Source organism: Trachemys scripta, chromosome 8, assembly GCF_013100865.1.
Source record: "Trachemys scripta elegans isolate TJP31775 chromosome 8, CAS_Tse_1.0, whole genome shotgun sequence".
NCBI lineage: Eukaryota > Metazoa > Chordata > Testudines > Emydidae > Trachemys > Trachemys scripta.
In genome coordinates, this window is record NC_048305.1 from 106,758,980 (window position 1) to 106,782,663 (window position 23,684).

General features: G+C 50.1%; 1 protein-coding gene across 6 annotated transcripts in view; it reads left to right on the top strand.

The window, feature by feature from the left end:
• ERI3 (ERI1 exoribonuclease family member 3) overlaps positions 1–23,684 on the top strand; it is a 230,727-nt gene that overhangs the window by 65,604 nt on the left and 141,439 nt on the right. For all 6 annotated transcript variants that reach the window (XM_034778672.1, XM_034778676.1, XM_034778675.1 and 3 more), the window contains exon 6: positions 7,622–7,694. In XM_034778672.1, the coding sequence (XP_034634563.1) occupies positions 7,622–7,694 (73 nt within the window). The remainder of the gene's footprint in view (positions 1–7,621; positions 7,695–23,684) is intronic.

The following is a 23,684-nucleotide window of genomic DNA, read 5'->3' on the forward strand; positions in this document are numbered from 1 at the left end:
CGTTCTGCACTGGTGTGGTAAAGCGGAGGAGGGCATGCGCTCCTGGGACCCTGAATTCTGCCGTCCCATGCAGTTCAGGGACCGCAGCTGCCGGCTCAGCAATGCCCGTTATTAACCGTGGGGCTTTGAAAAAGACAGCGAGGAGCCGTGGCAGCGGCAGCATGTAACGTTCCTCCTCGCCTCAGCCCATCCGAGGCAGGGCTGCTGGGGCTGAAATTCATTAGTGTTCCCTGACAGCCGATGGAGGCTCACGCTGCCGGTTCCCACTTCCTTGCTCTCCTGTCCCTGCTTCATGCACACTGATACTTCAAGCTGATGTGCAGCTTATAGGCGTGTTGCACTGACAAGTTTGGGGGCGGTGGAGAGAAGTGAGGTGGTGGGAGGAAGGCAAGGGGAGGGGAAGGCACTGTCTCTGGGTTGGTATGAAAACCGAGTGCGATTTTGACCCTCACAAGTGTATTGTCCTTCTCCAGCTGCTGCTTGTGAATTTTAACTGCTGCTGCCTCTTGGGCTGTTAGGAGTGCAGATGGGAAAGGGTCTCCCGCGTGCTTGGCATCAGGGCGGGAGGATGGGAACTTGGCGCTAGTGTCGCTCGGAGCACGGCTCTCCGGCCGGGACCAATAAAGCAAGGGAGCTTCCACCCCAGCATGGCGATCTTTGTGATCACTGTCCCGCTCTGAGAGGGCTTGGGAGCGGGATGTCCAGCTTCTGTGAATTTAACCAAGCGACAAGTCTCTTAGCTCTGGCTTTGTTTTGAACTGATTGTAATTGTGATTGTCAGGCCTTGCCCCACTCTTAAAACAAGTCTCAGACGTGGGTAACTGCTTCTGTCGTTACTCATCGGAGCCCCTCCGGAAAGGAGCACAAATGGGCAAATTGCCCTGTTCTCCCTCTGCCTCTGTTCTGTTCCCAAGTGGTGTGTGTGTGGGAGGAGCTCCAGCTCTGCCCTTGGTCATGAGTTTGCGTGTGGTTAATTTGACCACAGGTTTGTACCTGGGCTTTGCTAGGCCCTTGCTGGCCCTGTGTGCTTTACCCGTCTGCAGGTGGGGTAGAAGACTGAAGGAAGCAGTGGCGTCCTAAGAGAATTTAGACTGTGTGCTTTAGTCGCAGCCCAGCGAGTGTGCAAATAGCAAAGGAGGGCTCTGCATGCCTGGCGAGTCGTAGCTAGCTGGAAATAAACCAGCCTCTAGACACCTCTGCTCTACAACTGTTAGCAAAATCCTCCTCCGAATAGAGCCTGGCGGAGGTGAAGTGCACTGCACCGCTACCTGTAGAAACACTTGCTATTTGGATTGGTGTGGGCCTGAAGGTAGATCACCCCCCATTGGCAGGGAAGAGTGTTGCTTGAACAATGCAAGGGCTTCAAGGTTGGGTGAATCAGGAGCCCCTTACCCTGGATTAAAATAATAAATGTTTGGATGAATTTGACGCATTGAGCTTTAGACGCTGTCTGAACTAATTCTCTCTGTAGTTTCTGTTGCATACAACGCTTTTCTCCACTTCCTGACCTGCTGTGTGCATGGTTATCAACCATGGCAGTGTCCCTCTTGAGAGGAGGGTGCTTTTCAGTGAAGGGTGAGTGTTTTGTACAAAAAATGGAGAAGAGTATTGTATCTGTTGAATCAGCAGAGGGAATTTAGTTCAGGATACAATTATCCAAGTGTCACAAGCCATCTCCCTTTTATGGAATTATGATGTCACAGATGACTGCCTGTGAGGTCATGACTTCTGCCTCTACCCCTGGAATTGACTTTCACAGCACCTGTTGTCACATAGGAAAGTGTTGTTTCCTGGCTTCTTTGTGGTATGTTGTACCAAAGGCCTGGGATACCCCGTCTGTGCTGAAAAGCAGCTGTGTGTGTTATTCCTGGACAGCTGAGCGTGAAGTCACCAAGACTGTCCTCAGAACTCGGGCACGAGGGGGAACTTTCCAAGTCAGTGTGCCCATATTCACTAACGCTTGTCTACAAAGGAAAGTTGTTGTTTTTTAACCTGGTTTAATTAAAATCAGTGCAAAGCCCCTTGTGTGGTTACTCTTCTAAGAGAGGGTTATTTTGATTTAGTTTAAACCTGTTTCCTGTCAACCTAAGGGTGGATAAAAATGGATGAACTTCTGGGGAAAAATAGGGTTTTTCTCATTTTGTGTAAGTTATAATAAGCTTTTCTTTTTAAAAATATACCCGTTTAAAATGAAATCTGAATGTAATGCAAAATATGTTAAGGCCTAAACTTATCTCTTAAAACATTTGAAATAAAAAAAAAAAATGTTGAGTTCATGAGCTTCCATCAAAAAATTGTTCAAGGCTGCTTTGCCGTATAAAGAAAGAATCGGGAAAACATCTAACACAGGAGGTCAAGCTTTATAAATATGGCACAGTAGTAGTAAATAAGCAATAGATCATTCACTGTTTTCTAACCTACTAAAATGTAAATTAATAAGAATCTGAAAATATTAAGCTATCTCCTTGCTTAGTTTAATGTGTGTAGTTGTAGTGTACCCTCCTAAGTAGCAAAAAGGTGTACCAAATCTAGTACACAGGCTCTGTTTCGTTATAAATCAGCATGCTTTCAGTGGCTGTATCGACCAATGAGAGTTCCCTTGCTTTAGACAATAACTGTAGTACAGATGGAAAAGTTGAAAAAAATCGATGATTTAAATGGCTTTGATTTAAATCAACCCCCCCGAACCAAAATGAAACCACTATGAAATGTGGTGGTGCTTCTCTCCAGGGGGTTTGTTCTGGCTTAATGACATTGGTTTAAATTCACTCCTTTAGTTAGACTGGTGCAGCTTTCTAGTGTGGGCAAGGCTTTGGCTGTATTTTTATAATCACAGCCTTCGGCCCCCATTTCTCAGTCAGACATAGCACCTTACCTGTCCCAGCACCTATTCCACCCCCGCTGCACAGTCTGTGTTAGGCGGGGAGGGGGCACCCAAACCTCCGCCCTTTGCCAGGTTTCTGAAGGGGCGCGTCTTGCACGGGACCATACTGCTGCCCCTTCACCTTTTATACTGAAGAATGTCCACCGGAGATTTGATGTCTCAGCATTCAGTTCTTGATCTTCACCTGAGTAGCCACCTTCTGATCAAGATGGAGCAATGCATCCTGGGAGCTGTAGGCTTAGGCTGCCCCTCAGCTAAAACTCAGAGCCCCATGTTCTGCAAGGAGCCTTGGGGCCATGTTTTGGTCTACCCTGCTTTAAACTGTGGGGCATTATTGGGAGGCATTTCTAGCCCCCGCTTCTCACACTGTCACCTCACTCTGGGCACCCCCTGTCTCCTGCTGCTGCGCCCATGTCGCTTAGATCAGCGTTGCCAATTTCCCTCTGAGCTGAGAACGTTTGGGAGGGGAAGCGGTCAAATGGAGAGTGGATTGCAAGGGTGGAGAAGGTTGGTGAGAAGATACTGATGGCTGCTGCCATCCCCTCCTGTCCCCAGCGTGCCGGGGCTTGGCAAGACTGTAATTAAAGTATTCCGCATGTGTTACACAACGAGGCCTACAGTGCATGGGTTGTTTTTTTTAAAGGCTGAGACCAGGTCCATAAATAGCAAGATTTAATGTCCCTTTATCTTTCCTGAAGAGGGACTTGTTCTAACTGGCTCAATATCAATACACCACCCTCTGTGAGGAAACTGGCCCAATTTCTTTGTCTTCTGACATCCTGAACCCAGAAGCAGATGGACATGAACCAAGCCCGATTAGTCAGGAGACTCGAGCATTAATTTTTTATACACTAGGACCACCTGAGTGACTGAATTCAATTATGGCTCCCTCCTGTATTAATGTGGTGGCTCATAGCAGAGACTAAGGAACCTGTTGAAATGAGAAACCCCTATTTCTTGGCTTGACCCCCTGGATAATTAGGGTTAAATTGATATGCTATCGCACCGGTGACACATTTTATCTGCCTCTGTTTGTACAAGAGGATACAATAGTGGAGGAAGGACCAATCTGTGCCCTGCTCTAGCTCCCAGACCGAGATAAAAGGTGTCACTCGTACGATAACGTCCTCGCCTCACGCTCCTTTATTGTTGCTCAATTTGCTATTTTTTAATCCCATCTTTCTTTCTTTCAATACCCTTGGTCATATTTTAACTCCATGCCATCGCATAATGATGCCCTGCTAAATGTGTGCGGAGATAGGCGACTCCGGCTGACAGCCCTCCCAGATAACCAAATTCCTGCCCATCCATCACTTGCCTGCCCTCCTTAACTTAAGGGAAGTGATAACTAAAGCATGGCCGTTTATCACCGCCGAGCTGTGCTCTTCTTACCGGCTTGGAGAGCTGGCTTCAGAGGGAGAAATAAAGCCATGTGACCTCGCCTCCCATTTGCATACGGCTCCTCTCTCAGCCCCATTTACTTGGCAGTGTACGAGATGTGGTGGAAAATGGAGCTCTTCTTGTGTGTCCAGGCTGCCTAAAAAGGATACAGAGCTGCTCCCACTGGCCAAAGCAAACCTGCGAGCTTGGCTGACGGAGGGCAGTGTGCGCCGCATGTCCTTCCCGTGCATTTGAAATAGCTCTGTCCTGTAACCCTCACAACCCAGCCAGACCGGCGTTTTCAGAGCCGTTGTGGTTTAACTGCAGGCACCTTTGCTGCTGAAAGGACAGCTTCTGCGTAGACACGTGTCTGCGCTAGCATCGGGCTGGAAGATCCTGCAGTGGGTTTGCGCTCTGCACTGCGTATAGGTTGGGAAGGGAAAGCTGAAGGCCGGGGTGGGCGCTTCAGGCAGCCAGAATACAGCTAAAGTGTTCAAAAAGAACAGGAGGACTTGCGGCACCTTAGAGACTAACACATTTATTAGAGCATAAGCTTTCGTGGGCTACAGCCCACTTCTTTGGATGCATATGCTGTAGCCCACGAAAGCTTATGCTCTAATAAATGTGTTAGTCTCTATGGTGCCACAAGTACTCCTGTTCTTTTTGCGGATACAAACTAACACGGCTGCTACTCTGAAACCTAATGTGTTCAGTGGCTTTACTGTATCCGTCTGTGTATGTGTGTGAAGTGGGGCAGTAACTGGGGGGCGAGTTGACAAACCAGAAGGATCCGGAGCAGTGCACGCGGATGCATGTCTGCAAACTCCCTGGTTCGCAGGGCGGGCTGGGAGAGGGAGGCTGCGTCCCGCTTGCTCAGTTCAAGCGGGGAAGGTGAGCTGCGCAGTCTGCCCTGTTCAGCGAACCTGGGTCCACGTGCCAGTGGAGGGCACGGAGCTCGCTGGGAGAGAACCTGCTCTGCTCTTCCGAGAGCGGAATGAGGCCCTGACCCATCCTTCGCTGCTGTAACAGTAGAGTGCGGGTTCTGCCCAGCGGATAGAGCGCAGACCCGCGGTGTAACAATTACAGTCCCTAGTGCTCTCACAACTGGGCTCTCTGCCTCCCTCTCGTGGCTGGACCACTGCTGCTCGTGAGCCAGCAAGCCGGGCCTGTTAGCTCGGGCAGTCAAGGCTCAGGCTTTTGGATCCAGAGGTCCTGGGCCCGACCCCACTGCCGATGTGTCGCCGTGCTTCACAAAGATGAGTCGGTGCCCCTGGTGCCGATTTACGGTTGGGCGAGCTGGAGCACGGAGAGGAGAAGAGACTGTCCCCAGGCCCGGTGGCAGGTTGGCGGGAGGGGCCAGATCTCCTGGGAAAGTCAGTGAAGTCTTTCCATGTACTTTAACTGGGGATGGATTGGATCCTCTGAGTTAATACCGCTTGGGCTAGAAGAAGGAACCTGCTTGTTTACTCCTGTAAAGCTCCCGCGTGGCTACGTAGCAGCAGTCAGAGAGATTGGCAGGTGTAGCCGCTAGACGGGTCCTTTGTTTGAGAGGGCTCTGTTTCTTTCTGAACTTGCCTTTGGTTTGGGAACAAGTGGAAAACAGCTTCCTTCATGAAACGGCTTCTCTGGAACTTGGGCTGCCGCTGGCCCTGTCTGATTGGCCCTCCATGATGTCATGCCCAGGTCTGCAAAGCCTAGTAAAATGCATGCCTCAGGCTGTTTTTAATGTGTGAATTCTATTACGTACTAGCAGTAAGTGACCCCGGGGGTATATTTCAGGGCAGCTGGCTCTAGCATCATACAAGCCATGCCCGGAGAGGAAGGGACTGCATGTCTTATTGCTTAATCAGTAACTCACCTTTAGAATAGCCCTTGTGTGCCCCAGCAGCTTCTCCTATTGACAAGCTCAGTGCTGCTGACAGGGTTTCATTTGGGTCTCTGTCTGGAGTAACTTTGGGTCCAGAAAGGTGCTGTGTGCCCCCCACTCTGCACTTCTCTGGGTTGGGGCTGCGAGAGCGTATTCTGTTCTTGGCCATCGCTGGTGCTTGTGTGGGCAGGAGCCCGCCTGACCTTGAATGGGTGCAAAGAATGCCCTGTTGGCTGGTGTCCTCCCCAGATGTCTTCCAGCTTCCTTTCTTCAGCTTCCCATGGATTTGCTGGCAGCACCCACAAGCAAGGGTTTTCCCTGCAGCCTGCGTGCCGCCCTCCTGGCACTAACCTCGGCTAACTGTAACGCGGCTGCGGCATGCCAAGTCTCCTGTTAGCTACACAGGCCGTTACGGGGATTGTGGTAATTACATGCACACGTGGATCTAATTAGTCTCTTTATTTATTTATCTGGAATGTTTCTGTTCTCCAATAAAAGAGCCTCTGTCCAGCGCTGTGGACAACTTCAACAACAAACGAACAGGCCCACTGATTACCTCTCATCAGATCAAATTGAAAATAAATATAACGAACTTGCCTTCGTAATCCGCACGGAAGTCCCACGGCACTGCTCTCCAGCCAGACCCAGTGCCTGCCTTCTCACAGGCGAGGGCAGGCCTTGCTGGTGCCCCAAAGGCGAACAACCCCTTTCAATGGTTCCCTCTCTCTTTTACCAGTGGGGCTTCAGCTCCGGGGCCTCTGCTGTGGGTGTGTCAGGGGAGAGGTGGTCTCTTAGGGGCTGAGCTGTTGAGTACCTGTGATCTAGCCATACAATTACCTGAGCACGTATTTAAACGTCTGGGCCTAAAAATCCTGCTGTGTGGAAATCCATAGCCCTGGGCTGGTATTGTCCAGCTGACACATGCGTACGCTGGCCCTGCAGCCCGTAAAACAGCGTGGCAGGGGACGCCATGTAGGAAGTGTCTGAAAACTGTCGCCCCTGAGGCTTAGCTGGGTCACCTATGTCCTGTGGCTTGGCAGTCACATTGTCTGTCAAGTCTCTTTGGTATGTAAGCTCGCTGGGGCAGGGAGCTGCCTTTCCTCCGTTCCTGGGGAGTACAATTCATGACAGCCCAGATGCTCCAGCCATGTTCTCCCCAGGGGAGGGCTGGGCGTAGTGTTGAAGGTACACACCGCTCCCATGTAAAACGCCCACCCTCCTTGTTACAAACAGCCCACGTGAGGATAGTTCGGCAGCCTGCACACGTAACCGGCGCATAGCCAGGAGCTAAGATTTCAGCTGAGTTCCAGCTCTCAGGAAGCGCTTGCCAAGTGCCTGGGATCCTTCTGAAATGCAGCACATTTCAGTAGACTCAAGGATCTCGCTTTCTCCTCCTCCTCCTCACCACCAAAAGTGCATAATACAACTTGGAGTTTGTGTTGTCAGGATGCAGTAATTGAATCGAACCTGCTCTCTCTCCTCTCTTACAGGTTACCAGGACAATGCCAGTACTTAGGGCTGCCGGTTGCTGATTACTTCAAACAGTGGATTAATCTGAAAAAGGTACTTTTATGCAAACCGCCACGGTCCCCCCATCCCCTCCCGCTCTCCCTTCCTCTTCTGCTCTTCAAGGTGGCGTTTAATAACTACTGCTGTTTTGCATTGAAATGAAGGAGTTATTTTCTCAGAGAGGCTGGGGCTGAGCGAGTCCTTCTCCAGCTCCGTATTGTATCTCCGCTAATAGAGTCTTACTGTACTTGATGGAATATGTTCTGCAGCTGTGGAGAATTCCATTGTGGCTGGCCTAGCACTGTCTATCTCTATGCATAATAGCACAGCACTCGGAGGCACCTCTCCAGTGAAGGTTGTGTCAGCTTGTACGGTGCTCGCCCTGTGTTTTCTCTTCCAGGGGTTTAGAGCTCCTAAGATCACATTCCCTCCCGGCTGAAGCCTGGTTGGCAGTTCCTCAGCACGGGGAGCCTTGAAGTGCATATAGGGAAGCATTTAGTTATACATGTCTTCTTTATGCACATTTTCAAAAAACAATTCCCCCTCTCCACCCCCCAACCCTTTTTCCCCCTCCCCCCGCCAAAATACCCCCCTGGAACTATGAAGGGCCTGCTCCACAGCTAATGCTCTGCACTTCCACACAAGAGACCCAGGTTTGATTCATTCCCTGTTGTGGGCCTTTCAAAGCACCAGCAGCGTCTTGCCTTGCTCTAGGTCGTCCCTTCTGGCTGATGGAGGACTGGCCTGGGTGGGTCTGAAGGAAGTCCTGTCCCGGCCTCCCTTGCTGCAAGGGAAAGGTGGTGTGATGCCAAAGCTGCCAAGTGGTGCGAATTGGAGGGGGAGAGAAAACTCGGGTGATTGCAGGGGCTGTGAAAGGGGCACGAGGGCCTTGTGCAGATTAAAGCTGTGGTGATAATTCCTTTAAAGGCTTTTGCATCACTGGGGCTGCTTGTGCCATTGAATCGAACGGTGTTGGCGACTAGCCCTGTCCTGATAATTAGGGACTCGGTAAACAGAACTTGCATGAAAACAGCTCTGCGGAATTTTGGGTTTTAACTTCGACTTTTTGTTTGTTTTATTGTTTTAAATGACAATGTGAGTGACAGGCCGAGCAGCAGCAAAAGGACAATTTGCATGATCTACTCCATCAAACAGGGTAGAACATGACCGTAACAAGGGATGCTGGCAGCCCGTTCCCCGCTGAACTTGTCAAGGGGATCTTGCATTCCCTGCTGTCAGAGCAAATCTTTTGGCTGATTGCTGGGCCTCTGTAAATGAAATCTGAAAGCACATTGGGGCATTCTGCAGTTCAGTGACCGTTCACGATCGCCATTTGAAGTTCACTAAACTTCTGGTGAATGGATAGCAGCTATATAACCAGCAGGTTGATTGGGGGGGGGGGGAAATCAAAACAAACAGAAAAGCCCAAACCAAACCCCCTGCACTGTGATGTTTGATATTAACCGGCTGAGCCCCAAGCTGTGCTCTGCCTCTTGGCCCCAAGACAAATAAATGATGGCGGTTTGCAGTAGCCCTCGGCTACCTGCTTTAGCAAGTTAGGAGTCTGGGTTCATCATACTCCAGTTAGACATGCGGGCAAGGGGTTTTCATGGATCTTGTTTCAGCTGATACTCTAAGCCCTCACTGAGCTCTCAGCGAAGCACAGGGCTACAGTGGGAGAGGGAGGGAAAGACTCGCTTCACGTAGCTCTCTCCCAGCTCTGCACTTGGCATCAAGGGGTCGTGGGCTGGGGCTGGGAGGCTGTTTAACCGTGAGTGCTCACTAGCCGGTCCCATTCGTCCTCAGCCCGGCGGGGAGCGAGCCCAGCTTGAGAGGGAAAGGAGATGCTTCACCTCTCGGGGTAGCTCCTCTCCTACCACTCACAGCTCCCTGTCCTTGAAGGGTGTTCACATCTGGGGAGCATGTGGGGGGAGGGGGGAAACTCTGGCCTAGGTAAACATTTTGCCTAGTTGCGGCCTTCTCTAGTACTGCAGGGAGGTATGGGGTAACCAGGGACCTGGATTTCCTCCCAGCTGCTCAATTCTCCTGCAGTCCCTGCCATGGTCCTAGCCCCAAACACACCCAGGAAGGCAGTGCGTCTGTTGGGTAGGGGAATACCCTGGGCATAGGGAGACCCGGCTGTGACTTCAGCGAAGTCCCTTCCCCTCTGGGGTCTCTGTTTCACCTTGTCTGGTTACTGTGTAAGTTCTTCAGGGCAGGGTCTATCTGTGTCCGAGCAGCGCCCAGCACAGGGGCCCTGGTCTCATTTGGGGCTTCCAGTCCTTACTAGTAGAGATAAATAATAATGGCCAGGTAGGAGAGCAACTTAACGGGGACCCACCCCCTCCCAATGGCTCAAACAGCCCGAGGTCCCCTCCTCCTGTCCCTCCTGTCATATTCCCAAGTCATCTGCCTGCGCCTATGACCTGATCCCCTGGAGGAAAATCTTGGTCAAGCTGCTGGGATTTATGTGAAATGGCCAGTTTCTAGGGCGTGGCTCACGCAGAGACTCTGGTTTCAAATGTTAAGAAAACAATGTATTTGAGTTTATATGAAGTATGTAACTAGAGCAGTCTTTCCACAGCACAGGCAAACCTCTGCTCTGTCACCTCTAGCATGGGCCTGCATTTGAGTTCATTGGTAATAGGAGAACACTACCCAATTAAAAGGAATCACTGCCACAAACTTAAGTAAGCCCAAAGAATGGGAGCACGTGACTTGAAAAATTATAGGCACGTTTCAATGTCTCTGTGTGTGCATGTGCATAGATACACAGCTTCCAGCCCAAGTAGTTCCACTGGCCTTCAGCGCAGCTACTTACGTGCCTAAACATGGGCATGTGCCTTAGTACCTTGCTGAAATGGGCCACTGGCACCTGCTGATCACCTTCCCTGTAATGCAAGTCCCGAAACCTCCCACTTAACAGTGGCACCAGCCTGTGGTTACCATCTAGGCTTGGAAAGGAGTGAAGTTGGTTGATGAAAATGCATGTACCATACTAGCATCATAATTCTACCAAAGATACCCTTATATACTGCTTCAAAGTAACCGCGAGTCCTGTTGCAGAAGCCCCAACGTGCGTGTTGGGACCAATTTCCCCCAGCACCAAGTATGTTTTTGGGATAGTTTATTAGTGGTCTCTGGAAAAGGGTCTTAAATTGCATTGTGTATTGGGATGAGTTGAGTAAGGACTCAGCTGCTGTGGGTGGAGCAAAACACAGTGGCAAAGGAGGGGAGCGTTGTCTTTTGCGTCACTAATACCCCAAATTGACACACAATCTGTTACTGTTGTTTTATTGGCTTCGCCCAGTGAGCCGTGCGTCTTGCTCTGCGGAAAGCCCACGCCATGTTTGCACGCTGCCTTTTTAATAGAAACGGGGCCGCTGAGGCCGCTCTTCGGTCTCCAGCGTTTTGCTTAGATATTAAAGTCCCGCTGCTGACTCTAAAGCAGTCTGGGAATTCGTTCACACACTCTGACCTTGGGTGCCCTACTGATGGTGTCGCAAATGAGGTCGCGTGTCGCAAGATGAGTTGTCCACCTGCCCATTCTTATCCCTCTGCACCAGCGTATTTGTGATGCTCTCTCTCTGCACTGGTAAGAGACTCAGAGAGACTAGTTTGAATTGAGAGCTTTAGTTTAACTTTATACGTAGCAAGAAATGCTTTGGCACCCATGCAAGACTTGACGTGTACGTTACAGACCAGCCTGGCAGCGTGTGCTGTCGGAAGAAAGAGCTGAGGTTTGGTTCTGAGGCTCGCTCCTCAAGTCAACAGAAGGGGTGGGCTGGGGCCTGGGGCCGCTGAGGTCCCATGCTTGTTGCCCTGTAGCAAACCCTTGTGTTTGAGGTACCAGCCGCGTTGGGGGACAGCTGTCTCCTTTGGCTCTCCTCCACCAGGGAAGGTTGTTGGATTGCAGGGCCCTGGGACGGGCAGAGCTGTCTTTCGCTGAGGACAAAAGCCAAAGGAAAAATTGCTCCATGCAGCTGAACGCGTTGACAGAAGTTTGACTCCCCCTTCCCCCTGCTTGCTAATGTGTCCCCTCCACCAAGCCTAATCGCTGCTTGCTGACATTTGTAATGTCACTGAGCGATCTTGTATCTTTAGTGAACTGTCAGTGCAGAGAGGACTCGGGGCAGGGAGTTTATCGCGCCCTTTGCTGTGATTAGATAAGTATTCAGGGAGGGCTGCCGAGGAGAGGGTTTTATTAGAATGCGTCTGTATATCAGATAGCCCCTAAGCCCCCTCGCCAGAGAGAGCCACTGAGCATCGCTGTACCGTCTACCCGCTTCCATTATGCTTCTGTCTGAAGCTTTCCTTCATCAGCAGAGGTTCTGTGGGTCAGGGTTAAGCTGCAGTAATGGAGCTGTGTACTCCCAGACGGGAGCTCCGGACTGCAATAGTGGAGGGGGCTTGCAGATCAGGGTTGAGGGGTATTGGGGTAGCTGTGGGTGGCTGGGGCCCGGGACTGGAATAGGAAGAGGGGCTGCGGGTCAGGGCTGAAGTACACTGGCAGAGCTGGGTGTAGCAAAGCTTTGCCAAGCCTCTTTCACCTCAGAATAAATACGACAAAGTTTATTGACCATGGTCTGCAGTGTGTCTTTTGTGCTTACATAGTGCTTTCCATCCTCAGATCTCGAATCCCTTTGCGAAGGCTGTGGATGTATCATGTTACAGCTGGGGGAAACTGAGGCTGAGAGGTGATGTGACTTGCCCAGGGTCACACAGTGAGTCAATAGTGAGGCAGAGATGGAACCCAGGCCAGCTGGCTCCCAGCCCTCTGTTCGCTCCACTAGACCAGTGGTGCTCAAGATTATTTGATGGCACCCTCTTCTTTGTGTCTGTAATAGTTCACACACACGCACCCCCTCCACACTAGTACATACATCGATATACGCGGTGGGGTGCTTCACTTGAATCCGTTTTCACTTCCTTGTTTTCTCTTGAGTTGGGTTTTTTCTGTTGCACAAATGACCCAATGGCCCATTGGCATAAGAACAAAAGCAAAACTGCGATTGTGGCATGCTCACACACCGCGTTGTGGCAAACGTACAGCTGGCAACGACTTTGTATAATGCTCTGCTGGCGTACCAAAAATCCGCCAAAACGCCCGGCGCCATCTAGAGTCAAATGCACAGCGCTATCTGACGACTTGAGGTGTCTGGAGCAGTGGTTCTCAAACTTTCCAGACTACTGCATCCCTTTTAGGAGGCTGATTTGTCTTGTGTACCTCCAAGTTTCAGCTCACTTAAAAACCACTTGCCTACAAAATCAGACATAAAAATACAAATGTGTCACAGCACACTATTACTGACAAATTGCTGACCTTCTAATCCGAGCCTTAGCCCTGGTCTATACTGGGCGGGGATTGATCTAAGTTATGCAACTTCAGCTACGTGAATACGCTGAAGTCGACGTACTTAGATCGACTTACCGTGGTGTCTTCACCACGGGGAGTCGACTGCTGCCGCTCCCCCGTCGACTCCGCCTGCGCCCCTCATGGCGGCGGAGTGCAGGAGTCGACGGGAGAGCGCTCGGGGGTCGATTTATCGCATCTAGACTAGACGCGATAAATCAATCCCCGCTGGATCGACCGCTGCCTGCCGATCCGGTGGGTAGTGAAGACATACCCTTGGTCATTGTCTGTTTGCAATTTTAGTTTGTATTGAAGTTGATAGTGCTTCTCACGTAGTCTGTTGTAAAACTAGGCAAATCTCTGGATGATGTACCCCCTGGAAGCCCTTGGTGTGCCCCGGTTGAGAACCACTGATCTGGAGGAATCAGCTTTTCTAGTTATTCATTGCTGTGGGTAAAATGTGTGCAGTAAGTTATTTCCCCTAAGGTGTCTTATGCGTCCCCCCCATACATTCCGCGCCCCCCCCCAGTTTGAGAACCTCTGCACTAGACCACAGCCGCCCCACCCAGCAAGCTAGAATCAGATTATTTCCAAGAGTATCATCAGTTAGCTTAGACTGTAATAAAAATCATTCTGTGTCTAGTATTTATTGTAACACGAGGGAAGGCATTGGCTTAGGCTCGTCTCCTGCTCCTTTCTCAGGCTTTGCGGTTTCTCATGACAACTCTCGTTTAGGTTCGTGATCTGCTAGGCCAGGTCGGGCGTCCTGTCCATGGTAAACTTCCATGTTCAGGATTTAGAGCCAGGGTCATGCTAGGCTGCAATTCAGTGTCTCTTGAGATGTAAGGGTAACAAAGGACCTTGTCTGGAAATGGAAAGACAGCATCAATAAAGGGCAGCCAACAGCCCGACACTGCAGTGAGTTAATGCTGCCCGAAGGGGTAAAAGCTTGTACAAATACATCAGAGGGTGTAGGCCAAGAGTGAAAGGAGACCCAGCTGTTTATGGGGAGGCGTGACGTTAATGAGGAGTCTGTAATGTGTGATCACTCAGGTACTCTTTAAAAACTGAGCAAGAAGAACAGTAGAGAAAGAGGTGTGGACAATTCAGAAGGTAATGAAGGCCATAGCAACATAACTGTGGTTTGAGAACAGGTAGGACAGTCCTTGGCCCTGCTGGGTCTGAGAGTCCACAGTTAAGGTTGCAGAAGCTATTCCTCTGTGTACGCTGACGGATGCTGTCTTCTCATCGCTCTTGTAAAGCGCAAAGACTGTCGGAAGCGTTTTCTCTTGTGTGGCTAGTGAGTTCTCTTTGGACTGTTTTTATTTTCTCTTCCAAAAATCTTCCTTGTCATGGGGCTAAACCTCCCTGCAGACAAAGTGTTGAGCTTGTTTTGTGAAGAAATGTGAACATTCCCAGGTGGTGATGAGATGCCCCTCGGCACTGTGGTAGCAGGTGCTTTAGAAATATGCCTGGGGTGAGATCCTGGCCTTATGGAAGCCAATGGGAGTTTGACCTTTGCCTTCGGTGGGGGCAGGACTTTTGAACCCCTTCCTCTGGAGATGTCTCGGCTTGTTCTAATGATCATCTCCTACAAGGGTTGTGACGTGTTCCATTGTAGTAGCTGCCAATCTGAGTAGCTGCAGCCTCCTGCTTTGCTGGAGATGTTTGTGAAGAGGAGCTGATTCCCTCTCTGGGACCCCCTCGCCCCACTCCTGTGAGGAAGAAACAAAGAGCCGGTGGCTGGGAGGGGATAACAGTCTGAGGCCTAGCTCAGTAGAAACAGAAAATTCCCCTATCAGATTCCATCAACCTGAACTTCCGTCAGGACGCCCCCTGGTCCCACTGCCCCCCAAGATAGGTTCCTTCTTGCACATGGTGCAGGGTACGTGGTGATGTAGTATTTTCCAAGTATCATGTGCCATGGCCCATCATTATGTCAGTGCCGAGATAATTTGGTGACAGACGCTATAGAAAAACCTAGGATAATGTGCAGTCATTTCTTTGCTGGAGAATTTTTATATCCATATTTATATCCACAGATCCAGGTGAGATGCTATGACCTTTCGGAGGACCATCCCTGGGGTGCCTCACAATGCCTTGCTGCCGTAGCTCCCACCTAGGCCACTCAAACAGCCTTCTAGCATGCAACTCTCAGCCTCAGTGTCTGTGTGTAACTGCAGCCTGCCAGCCACTCCAGTCACACTCTGCCTTCCCCCAGCCTCAGTTACCACATGCAGGGTGACCCCAACGCACTCCCACTCCCGCATTTCCTTCCCTCTCCCAAAATATGTATTCTGTACTGCCCTGCCCAGCCCTCTCCTGGACAGTTCAGATAACAAAGGTCCGTTTACCCTGTAAGGGGACAATATACAACAACTTGCTACCTTAAATGGAGTTACCCACACTGTTTACAACACTGGATTAATTTTGATTAAAGAACAAAAAAATGTTTATTCAACTGCAAAGAGAGAGGTTTGACGTGAGTACAAGTATTAAGGAATTAAAGTCAGAAATGGGTACAAGAAAAATAAAGATTAAATGCTTCCTAGCACTATAACTTTACAAACTAGGCTTGGTTCAAGATATGTGTTACTGGCCAGTTTTCAGGGCAGGTCCCTCCCAAGTTAAAAAGCTGGATTCATTTGTCATCTTAGATGCAAAAGAGAGAGAGGAGCAGGGAGCGAGAACTTGGGGTGGTTTTGCCCCTCTCTTGTATAGTTCAGTCCCTCTTTGAAATGCATTTCCTTGAGCGTGACCCCCTAGATCAGTGATTTCCAACCTATTTACCATTGTGGGCTGCACATGTGGCCCACAGCGTGTTATGTGGACTGCATCCAATACTACCTGTATGGCCCTGGGGATGTCGCATGGGCTGCAGCTGTGTGCTGATTGGGCCACAGGTTGAGAACCGCTGCCCTAGATAAAGTTCTTTCTAGCTCAGCGCCAGGAGACATGGAGCCTTGTAAGGGGGAAATTTGCTCAGTGGTTTGTTTAAGATGCAGATCTGTTTGTCCCTACCCCCCTTTCCTTGCCAAGGAATGGCCACTTGATAGGTGATGGCCCATCAGCTTTGATGGCACCTGGCCAGTGACAATGTGTCCTTTGTCTTTGAGAAATAGGTTTACCTGTTTCCCAGACTTGTCTGTTAAACACACTTCAATCATGATTCCAGCTTCCGTTCATACCTTTACTTACATTGTTGCTACGTGCATTTCACCAGGCGATTACTGACCCGCAAGATGCCTCACAAGGCATATTCTGTACAAAGATTATAACGATCGTGTGCGGGATGTGAACGTGGGGATGCTTTCGCTCACAGGCGCAGCCCAGGATTTTGAAGGAATTAGCTAAAGATGTTACCAAACCATTGAGAGTTGTCATTTTTAAAGTCATGGGGAGCTAGGGAAGCCAGCAGGGGGCGCTGTGCTGTAAGGTGGCGCGGGAGGCCAGGAGGGGGCGCTGTGCTGTAGGGTGGCGCGGGAGGCCAGGAGGGGGCGCTGTGCTGTAGGGTGGCGTGGGAGGCCTGCAGGGGGCGCTGTGCTGTAGGGTGGCGCGGGAGGCCTGCAGGGGGTGCTGTGCTGTAGGGTGGCGCGGGAGGCCTGCAGGGGGTGCTGTGCTGTAGTGTGGCGCAGGGGATGCTGGGCTGTAGGATAGCACAGGAGGCCAGCAGGGGGCGCTGGGCTGTTGGAGGAATCACCTTTCCCACAAGGCATTAAATCAAGAGCCAGCACCTGGGACCGTTTCCGGTGAAAGGAAAGTGATCCTGGCATCTGTAAACTGAACTTAAGTCTCTAGTAAAAAAAACAAAACCCTCACCCCCAATCCAGTCTTAGGAGAGAGAATCTGTTCTGGATAGCGATGGGCATGTTAGAAATGCATAGATTAGATCAGAGATACAGGATGAATGAAGCTTCATTGCTTGGATCATCTGAAAACTGACCTGGACAAAGCTCTGGAGAACATACTGCATGGCGTGATCTTGCACTGGCTTGAAGGCAGGTCTGCATGACTGAACGAACCTCTTCCAGGTCCAGTTGTTGGTCTTTTGTGTGAAATATGAGTATGGAAGCTTAAGATGGGTGCGTTTTTGTTAATTTATCTAGTTAAATTTTATTTTGATTGATGAAAGTATTAAGATTTATCCAACTGATTGTCCTCCTCTCCTTTAGATTAACAATTCTTTCTTCTTGCGGGGGGTGGGAGGATGTCAGTGTTGAAGGCAGATCAACTGCTTGTGGGGAGGGAAACTGAAAAGGGGGCAGGGTGTGTGTGTGTGTCTGTCTGAGAAATGGTCCCTTTAAATCTGTTCTGTGCCTGGGTGCCTGAAAGTTGCTTTCAGGACGTTTAATCCCAGGAGAACCTGTCCAAATTGTTAGCTGTTATTTCACAGGTTTATGCGTATCTCGTGACGTTTATAAAATGCACGGCAAGCCTAGAAACGATCAAAAGAGAAGCAAGGTACAGCACGTGCAAAGCAAACCTCTAACCCCGCGATAGGGGCTAGATCCTGCAAAGCACTTACGCATGTGAGTAGAGACTACTGCTTACTGGGGGGGAGGGATAGCTCAGTGGTTTGAGCATTGGCCTGCTAAACCCAGGGTTGTGAGTTCAATCCTTGAGGGGGCCACTTGGGGATGTGGGGCAAAATCAGTACTTGGTCCTGCTAGTGAAGGCAGGGGGCTGGACTTGATGACCTTTCAAGGTCCCTTCCAGTTCTAGGAGATGGGATATCTCCATTATATTTATATTTCTTAATGTTCAGTACCTGCTGATGTGCTTTGCTGAATCACAGCTCGAGTGCTCAGCACCTGCCAGGATTGATCCCTAGCGGAGCACTGCGAGATGCTCTCTTTCCATGCCTGCGGTAGGCGCGCTCTGTCCACCTCCTGGAACTTTCAAGCCCTGGCTGCAAGTCGCTTGGCGTTGGGGGGTCTGTCTCAGCCCCTCCTCGTCATTTCAACGCACCTCTTGCTGTATTGGTTCCTTATAACTACAGTTCTCTTGGAGGCTTTTGATTTCCAAGAGTGCCAAAGCTCTGCACACATGACCAGCTTGGGTAGCATGTGACACACTGCATGGGGAATGTCAAAAAGGCTAATCACTGCCAGGGCATAGGTGTGTGGCTCTGATCCACATGGCAGGTAAGGCCTCTTGCCTTCCGGTGACTGAACACAGCCAGCCTTGTACCACTTCTCCTTTAAATCTGTCGTACAGCTGTCTGAACTCTGAAATTTCTTTCACTCTCTCCCTCGCCTTGTTAACATGTGTTGCCTTTGGGGTAATCAGGGAAAAAATATTATGTCCTTTTACAATTACCGGGTTTTGGAATATTAAAATGTCTCTCTGCATCGGCAGTGTTATTTTGATTGGTATTCTAACCTTTGACTAGCCCATAAAGCGAGCCGCTCTTCAAGCCAATATTGCAGGACTGAAATTTAATTCCGAAATGATTCCAGATAATAGGGAGACAGATAATATATGCATGAAGGATATTATGTTTGGACTAAATGCAGCAGGGCCAGGGCTTGGGAGTTGAATAATAGCCCAGAGTGAGTTATAATCTGTGGGACAGAAATACCTTACTGTCAGGGCCAGGAGACGAACTCTTAAATCAAAGGGAAGGAGAACAGCAGAGAGCCAGAGGATAGTCAGCTGAGATGGAAAGGGCATGCAGGAGAGGCCTTAAAGCAACAGCCCTCTCTGTCCCACTGCAGAGGGACAGTCACTCGGATTGCTGTGTAACTGGCAGAGCTGGGTACAGTTATGCTGAAAGTGGGAGGTGGGTGGACTTCTGGCGTGGACAAGTCCCTCCCCTCACCCACAGAACGTTTCCACAGACTTTGTGCCTCAGTCTTCTAGAGGCTCTGAGCAAACGGCCTTCGGGGAAACACTTCCCTGTGTTTGAGTTTGGAATCTGCGTTTTGGCCAGGCATGTGCTGTTGGTTTTTGTTAGGGCTCTAGCCTGAGTACCTGACCTTCAGGCGTCCTGTTGTCCTCTCTGGGTGTCTGGATTAGCCCATGGGAAGGACTGTCTCCTGTCGGCCTCTGATGTGCTGGCTCATCACAGGGCTGATCCACCCAGTGCCTGAGGTGAGGTGGAACCGTTCCTGCTCCAGAAGCTTTGTGAAGCAACGTTATGTGCTTACTGCTGTGTAGTTTAGCATGTCCATTCTCCGTCCCTTTGCGATAAGGGTTTGTGCAGTACTTTGGGGGTGTTGTCAAAGCTGGGATAACACAATCACAGGAACCTTTTTCACTAAACAGTCGCTCCCCTTAAGAGAATGACCAGGACGCTGTGCTTACAGGGGATCTTTAACTCTCTGTAGCCTCTGTCTAATGTCCTGTCTGAAGGGGAAGGGCACTTCTGGCAACAGCACTATTACCTTATTGCCACACCGGGCGGGAGCCTGTGCCTGGGAACGGAACTGATGACCTGCCACCCCAGAGGCGAGAGCATGGTCATTGGAGCGACACTTCCTGTGCATCAGAAAAGTGCAGGTTTAACAGAGGGGGAGAGAACAGATGAGCCCGTGAGCGTAGATCCCAGAATGCCTCTCCCTGCACTGCCGCGTAGGACACACGTTCACACTTCCCGAACCTCTTGCTCTTTGCAAGGAGATCATTCCGATGGCTGAGTGTGTCCACCCCCACCGCGCACTGCAGGCAGCCCCTAGATAAACTTCATTCTGTTGTCAGTCCTGGAAAAAACAGACCTGCAAAGCTATCGTGTTCTTGGCAGGGAGAGACATAAATACCTGTCTTGGAGAAAACCTATCTGAGAGCAAACCATGTGGCCGCCCCATTACAGCCAGAGCTGTGGTAGAGCTCAGGATATGGTTCTAAGCATCACGCCAAGGGAGTGTTACCTCGGGACATAACCTGGAGTAATGGCTAAAACTAAGATATGGGAAATGTTGATTGGACTGTCAAGGGAAGCGTGCTTGGCACTGCGGTGGCTTAGGCTGTGGCATTCTCTCAAGGGAAGTGATTGTCATCACATCACTTGGGATGCTTTAAAGCTAGGCTGGGCAGTGCATTGGGAAACAGAATAAAGGGAGCAGCCCTGCTTTGGCCTGGAGATTGAGTGGATGATCTGATAGTTCTTTGCCATCCCTGGCAGCTGTGATGATACAAATCGCACCTGTATACACACAGGATTTGGCTTAGACTGACAGGAGCCTGGTTTGTTGGTTAGGGTGCTCACACTAGCTTAAAACTCCTCTTCCCACAGTCTAAGAGCCTGACCCTGCAAACACTTGCCCAGGTGAGATGGGATCACGCTGGGTTTGAGGCCTGGTCCAAGGGTGGTGGATTTTACACACCATGCGGGTTGCTGGAAGTGCACGTTTCATGGCATGCAGGTTAAGGACAGTCTCTGCTTTAGCCCTGAAACTCCTGCTTTTGCGGGGCTCCAATCAGAACTGCGCTGTGGTGTGGGGCATAGATTTGTGTGTGTTTGCTGGCCTGGGATTTTTGTTAACGAACAAGAAAAATTGCACATCTCAGCGCCCCACACCGGCCTGCCTGAACCTCCCGGAGAGTGGGCACGAGACAGGAGTGATCCAAGAGGGTTGTACTGGATGAAATTCTCTGGTTCGTGTTATCCAGGAGGTCAGACTAGATGATCAGCCTTAAACTCTATGAATCTCTTAGAGAGGCTTCCGGTCAAACAAACGCTTGGAGAGCAAATAGCAAAACACTGTTTGAGGAGCAGTTATCAGGCACGTGGAGTTTCCGTTCTGCCCAGTTTACATGCGATTGCCATTTTGACTCTGACTGTAAGGACAAAGTTCCATTTTTGAGCTTTGTCCGTGCAAAAAGGAACATTTTAACCCTATTAAACACAACCCTTTCGCTGGCTGTTTACTCCTGTCTTTTGGGCCGTGTCTACTCTGGGAGAAGATGTATTTTTTAACATGTAACATCCTAGTGTAGACAAGGCAAATTGTAGTCCTTACGTGTTTGCTGGCACTAGCCTCCCTCGAGTGTTTATCTTGACCTGCTAACCCTGTGTAGAATTATAGCTTGCCGTGTCTACACTAGGGTGTAAAAACCCACCTTTTCTCCAGCTGAAGACAAGCCCTTAGTTGGGGTAAGGGTAGGAAAACCCCTGTAACAGCGATTCATGCTGCAGTTTAGTCTCTTCTAGCCCTTCTAGGAATAACCTGATTCTGTGCTATGAAAATAGCTGAGCCGATACCAAATTTCAGTTCTGAAAAATCCAGACCTGAGTCTCCAAACAGTTCCTCCCGATCTCGGCTCTGGCCTGTCAAGTCTCCTGCTGCTGAGAATGCTGGCACCACAATTCAGCTCCCTGGGAGATGAGGGTTTGAATGGAATCTCTGACAGATTTACCTCGTGTCAGCACTATGCAGATTAGATCGCCATAGCTAGGTTGGCATAACCCAGCACTGTCAATGCAGCCTGCCCCAACGGAGTGAAGTTGGCCATAGCTATTGCAGGGCTGTTTGTTCCAGCAGCAGAGAGAGGATGGGTTCACTGACCTTCAAACTCTGATTTCTTAGAGTTCCCAGCCTGTATCCCTCATTCTGTCTTTTGTAAGGTGGCCGTTCTCGCCAAGGGCCTCTCGTAACTGGTAACTGATTGGTATTGGGAAAGAGATTTTTGTTGTGTGTATGTTCTTTGTTGTGTTTCTAGTGCAAAGTGCTCCAGATCATGATGTTTATATCAGGTAACAGTCCATGTCAGGTGGTGGTATTATTTATCCTTCATCTTATGGCAGTGTGTAAAGAACGTAACCAGGATCAGGGCCTCATTGTACTGTGTGCTACACAGACGCCAAGCAAGAGATGGTCCCTGCTTTGAAGATCTTACTGTTTAAATAGACATGGCAGAAAAGCGGTGGGAGGGGAAACCGAGGCATAGAGAGGGGTGAAGTGACTTGCCCCAGGTCACACAGTGGGTCGGTGGCAGAGCCCTGAATAGAACTTGGTCTCCTGATTCCCAGTGCAGTGCTCGATCCACTAGGTAGGAACGTAGGCAGCAGATAGCTGTATGCACTTGTTAGTTTTATACTCAAAATGCCCTTGGTATTTCAAATGTAAAACGCAGAGGGGCTAGACCCTGGGTTATTGTGCACATTTCCTATACACATATGTTGCCATAGTTGGCGGGTGAAAGGCAGAGAAGCAGGTATGCAGATCCATGTGTAGTGCTTTCCACCTAAGAGCCTTAGTGCTTAACGGCACCTAGCTGTGTGTACACTGCACTCCTCACATCTATCTTCCGTGCCTAAGAACCGCCTGGTTCCCATCTGGCTCCATTTGACGGGCTTTGTTGCTGCTCAGGTTAATTGCATAGCGCAGACCTCTGCACGCTGAATCTGGCTATTGCTGTGTGCACTGCAATCGCTCTGGTGAAGGGAAGAGTCAGAATATTCATCAGGTTTTGTCCATTCATCACGTTTTTGTAATAGCTCTTTGTGTATGTGGCAGAGTGGAGCATGTCCCTGGGATGAATCAAAATCCAAACAGCGTGCGCCAGGAAATCTTCCTGAGGGGGCAGGAAGAACATACCAACTGGTTAGGGCCCGATTCTGCTCCAGCTTACGCTGGGTTCAATCAGGAGTAACACAGGGGAACTCTGGCAAATTGATGGAAGTGAGTTCAGAATTAGGCCTTTAGCTTGATGATGAGAGCGAACTGTGCAGCCCTCTGATGGTCTAACGCAGGGGGAGGCAACCTATGGCACGGGTGCCGAAGGCGGCACGCGAGCTGATTTTCAGTGGCACTCACCCTGCCCGGGTCCTGGCCACCGGTCCGGGGGGCTCTGCATTTTAATTTAATTTTAAATGAAGCTTCTTAAACATTTTAAAAACCTTATTTACTTTACATACAACAATAGTTTAGTTCTATATTATAGACTTATAGAAAGAGACCTTCTAAAAACGTTAAAATGTATGACTGGCACGTGAAACCTTAAATTAGAGTGAATAAATGAAGACGCGGCACACCACTCCTGAAAGGTGGCCGACCCCTGGTCTAACGTGTGCACAGCCATTGGGTGCCCTGGCTGTGAGCATAGTTGTCAGACCCTGCGCTCTGTGCGCATTACGGTGTCCTACGGAACCAGCGGGAGCAACCCTAGTTCTGAACACCCTGCTGGAACCGGATGTGGGAGTTCTCGCAAACACGCCCATAGTCCAGCAGCACGAAGCCGTATGTTTCTCTGGGCCTTGTGAGTCTGGTAAACCATGGAACAGCTATTCAATTGTCACTCCAAAACCAGGAGCCAATAAACCCCACTGAACTGTGTATCCCAGGAAATGCGTGTGTCTGCTGCCTCCCCAGCTGGGCAGAGTCCCCAAGCGGTTTGCCTCTAAAACCTGCCTGCAGACCAGCCCATGCCCCTATCCACACTTCCGGCCGTCCCCCGTGTCCTCTGCCCCGACCTGGGTTATGGGGACGCTCTTGTTTGCCTGCTGCTGCTTTTCTGGGTTTTCCTGTGTACCGCAATCTGCTGAGAGGCTGCAGCGCAGTCGGCATCCTCCGTTGAAAGAGGCAAGCTTGACCCCACACCTGACACAGCCTCCCCCGCAGTCAATACTAGAGCAAGGCTAGAGGAGAAGGGATTAAAGGCAGGGCATGTTTTACAATAATCCTGCAACGTGTGTTGCATTCTAGGCCAGGCGGCAGGAGGCAATGGCGAAATGCATGACAGCTGGCCTT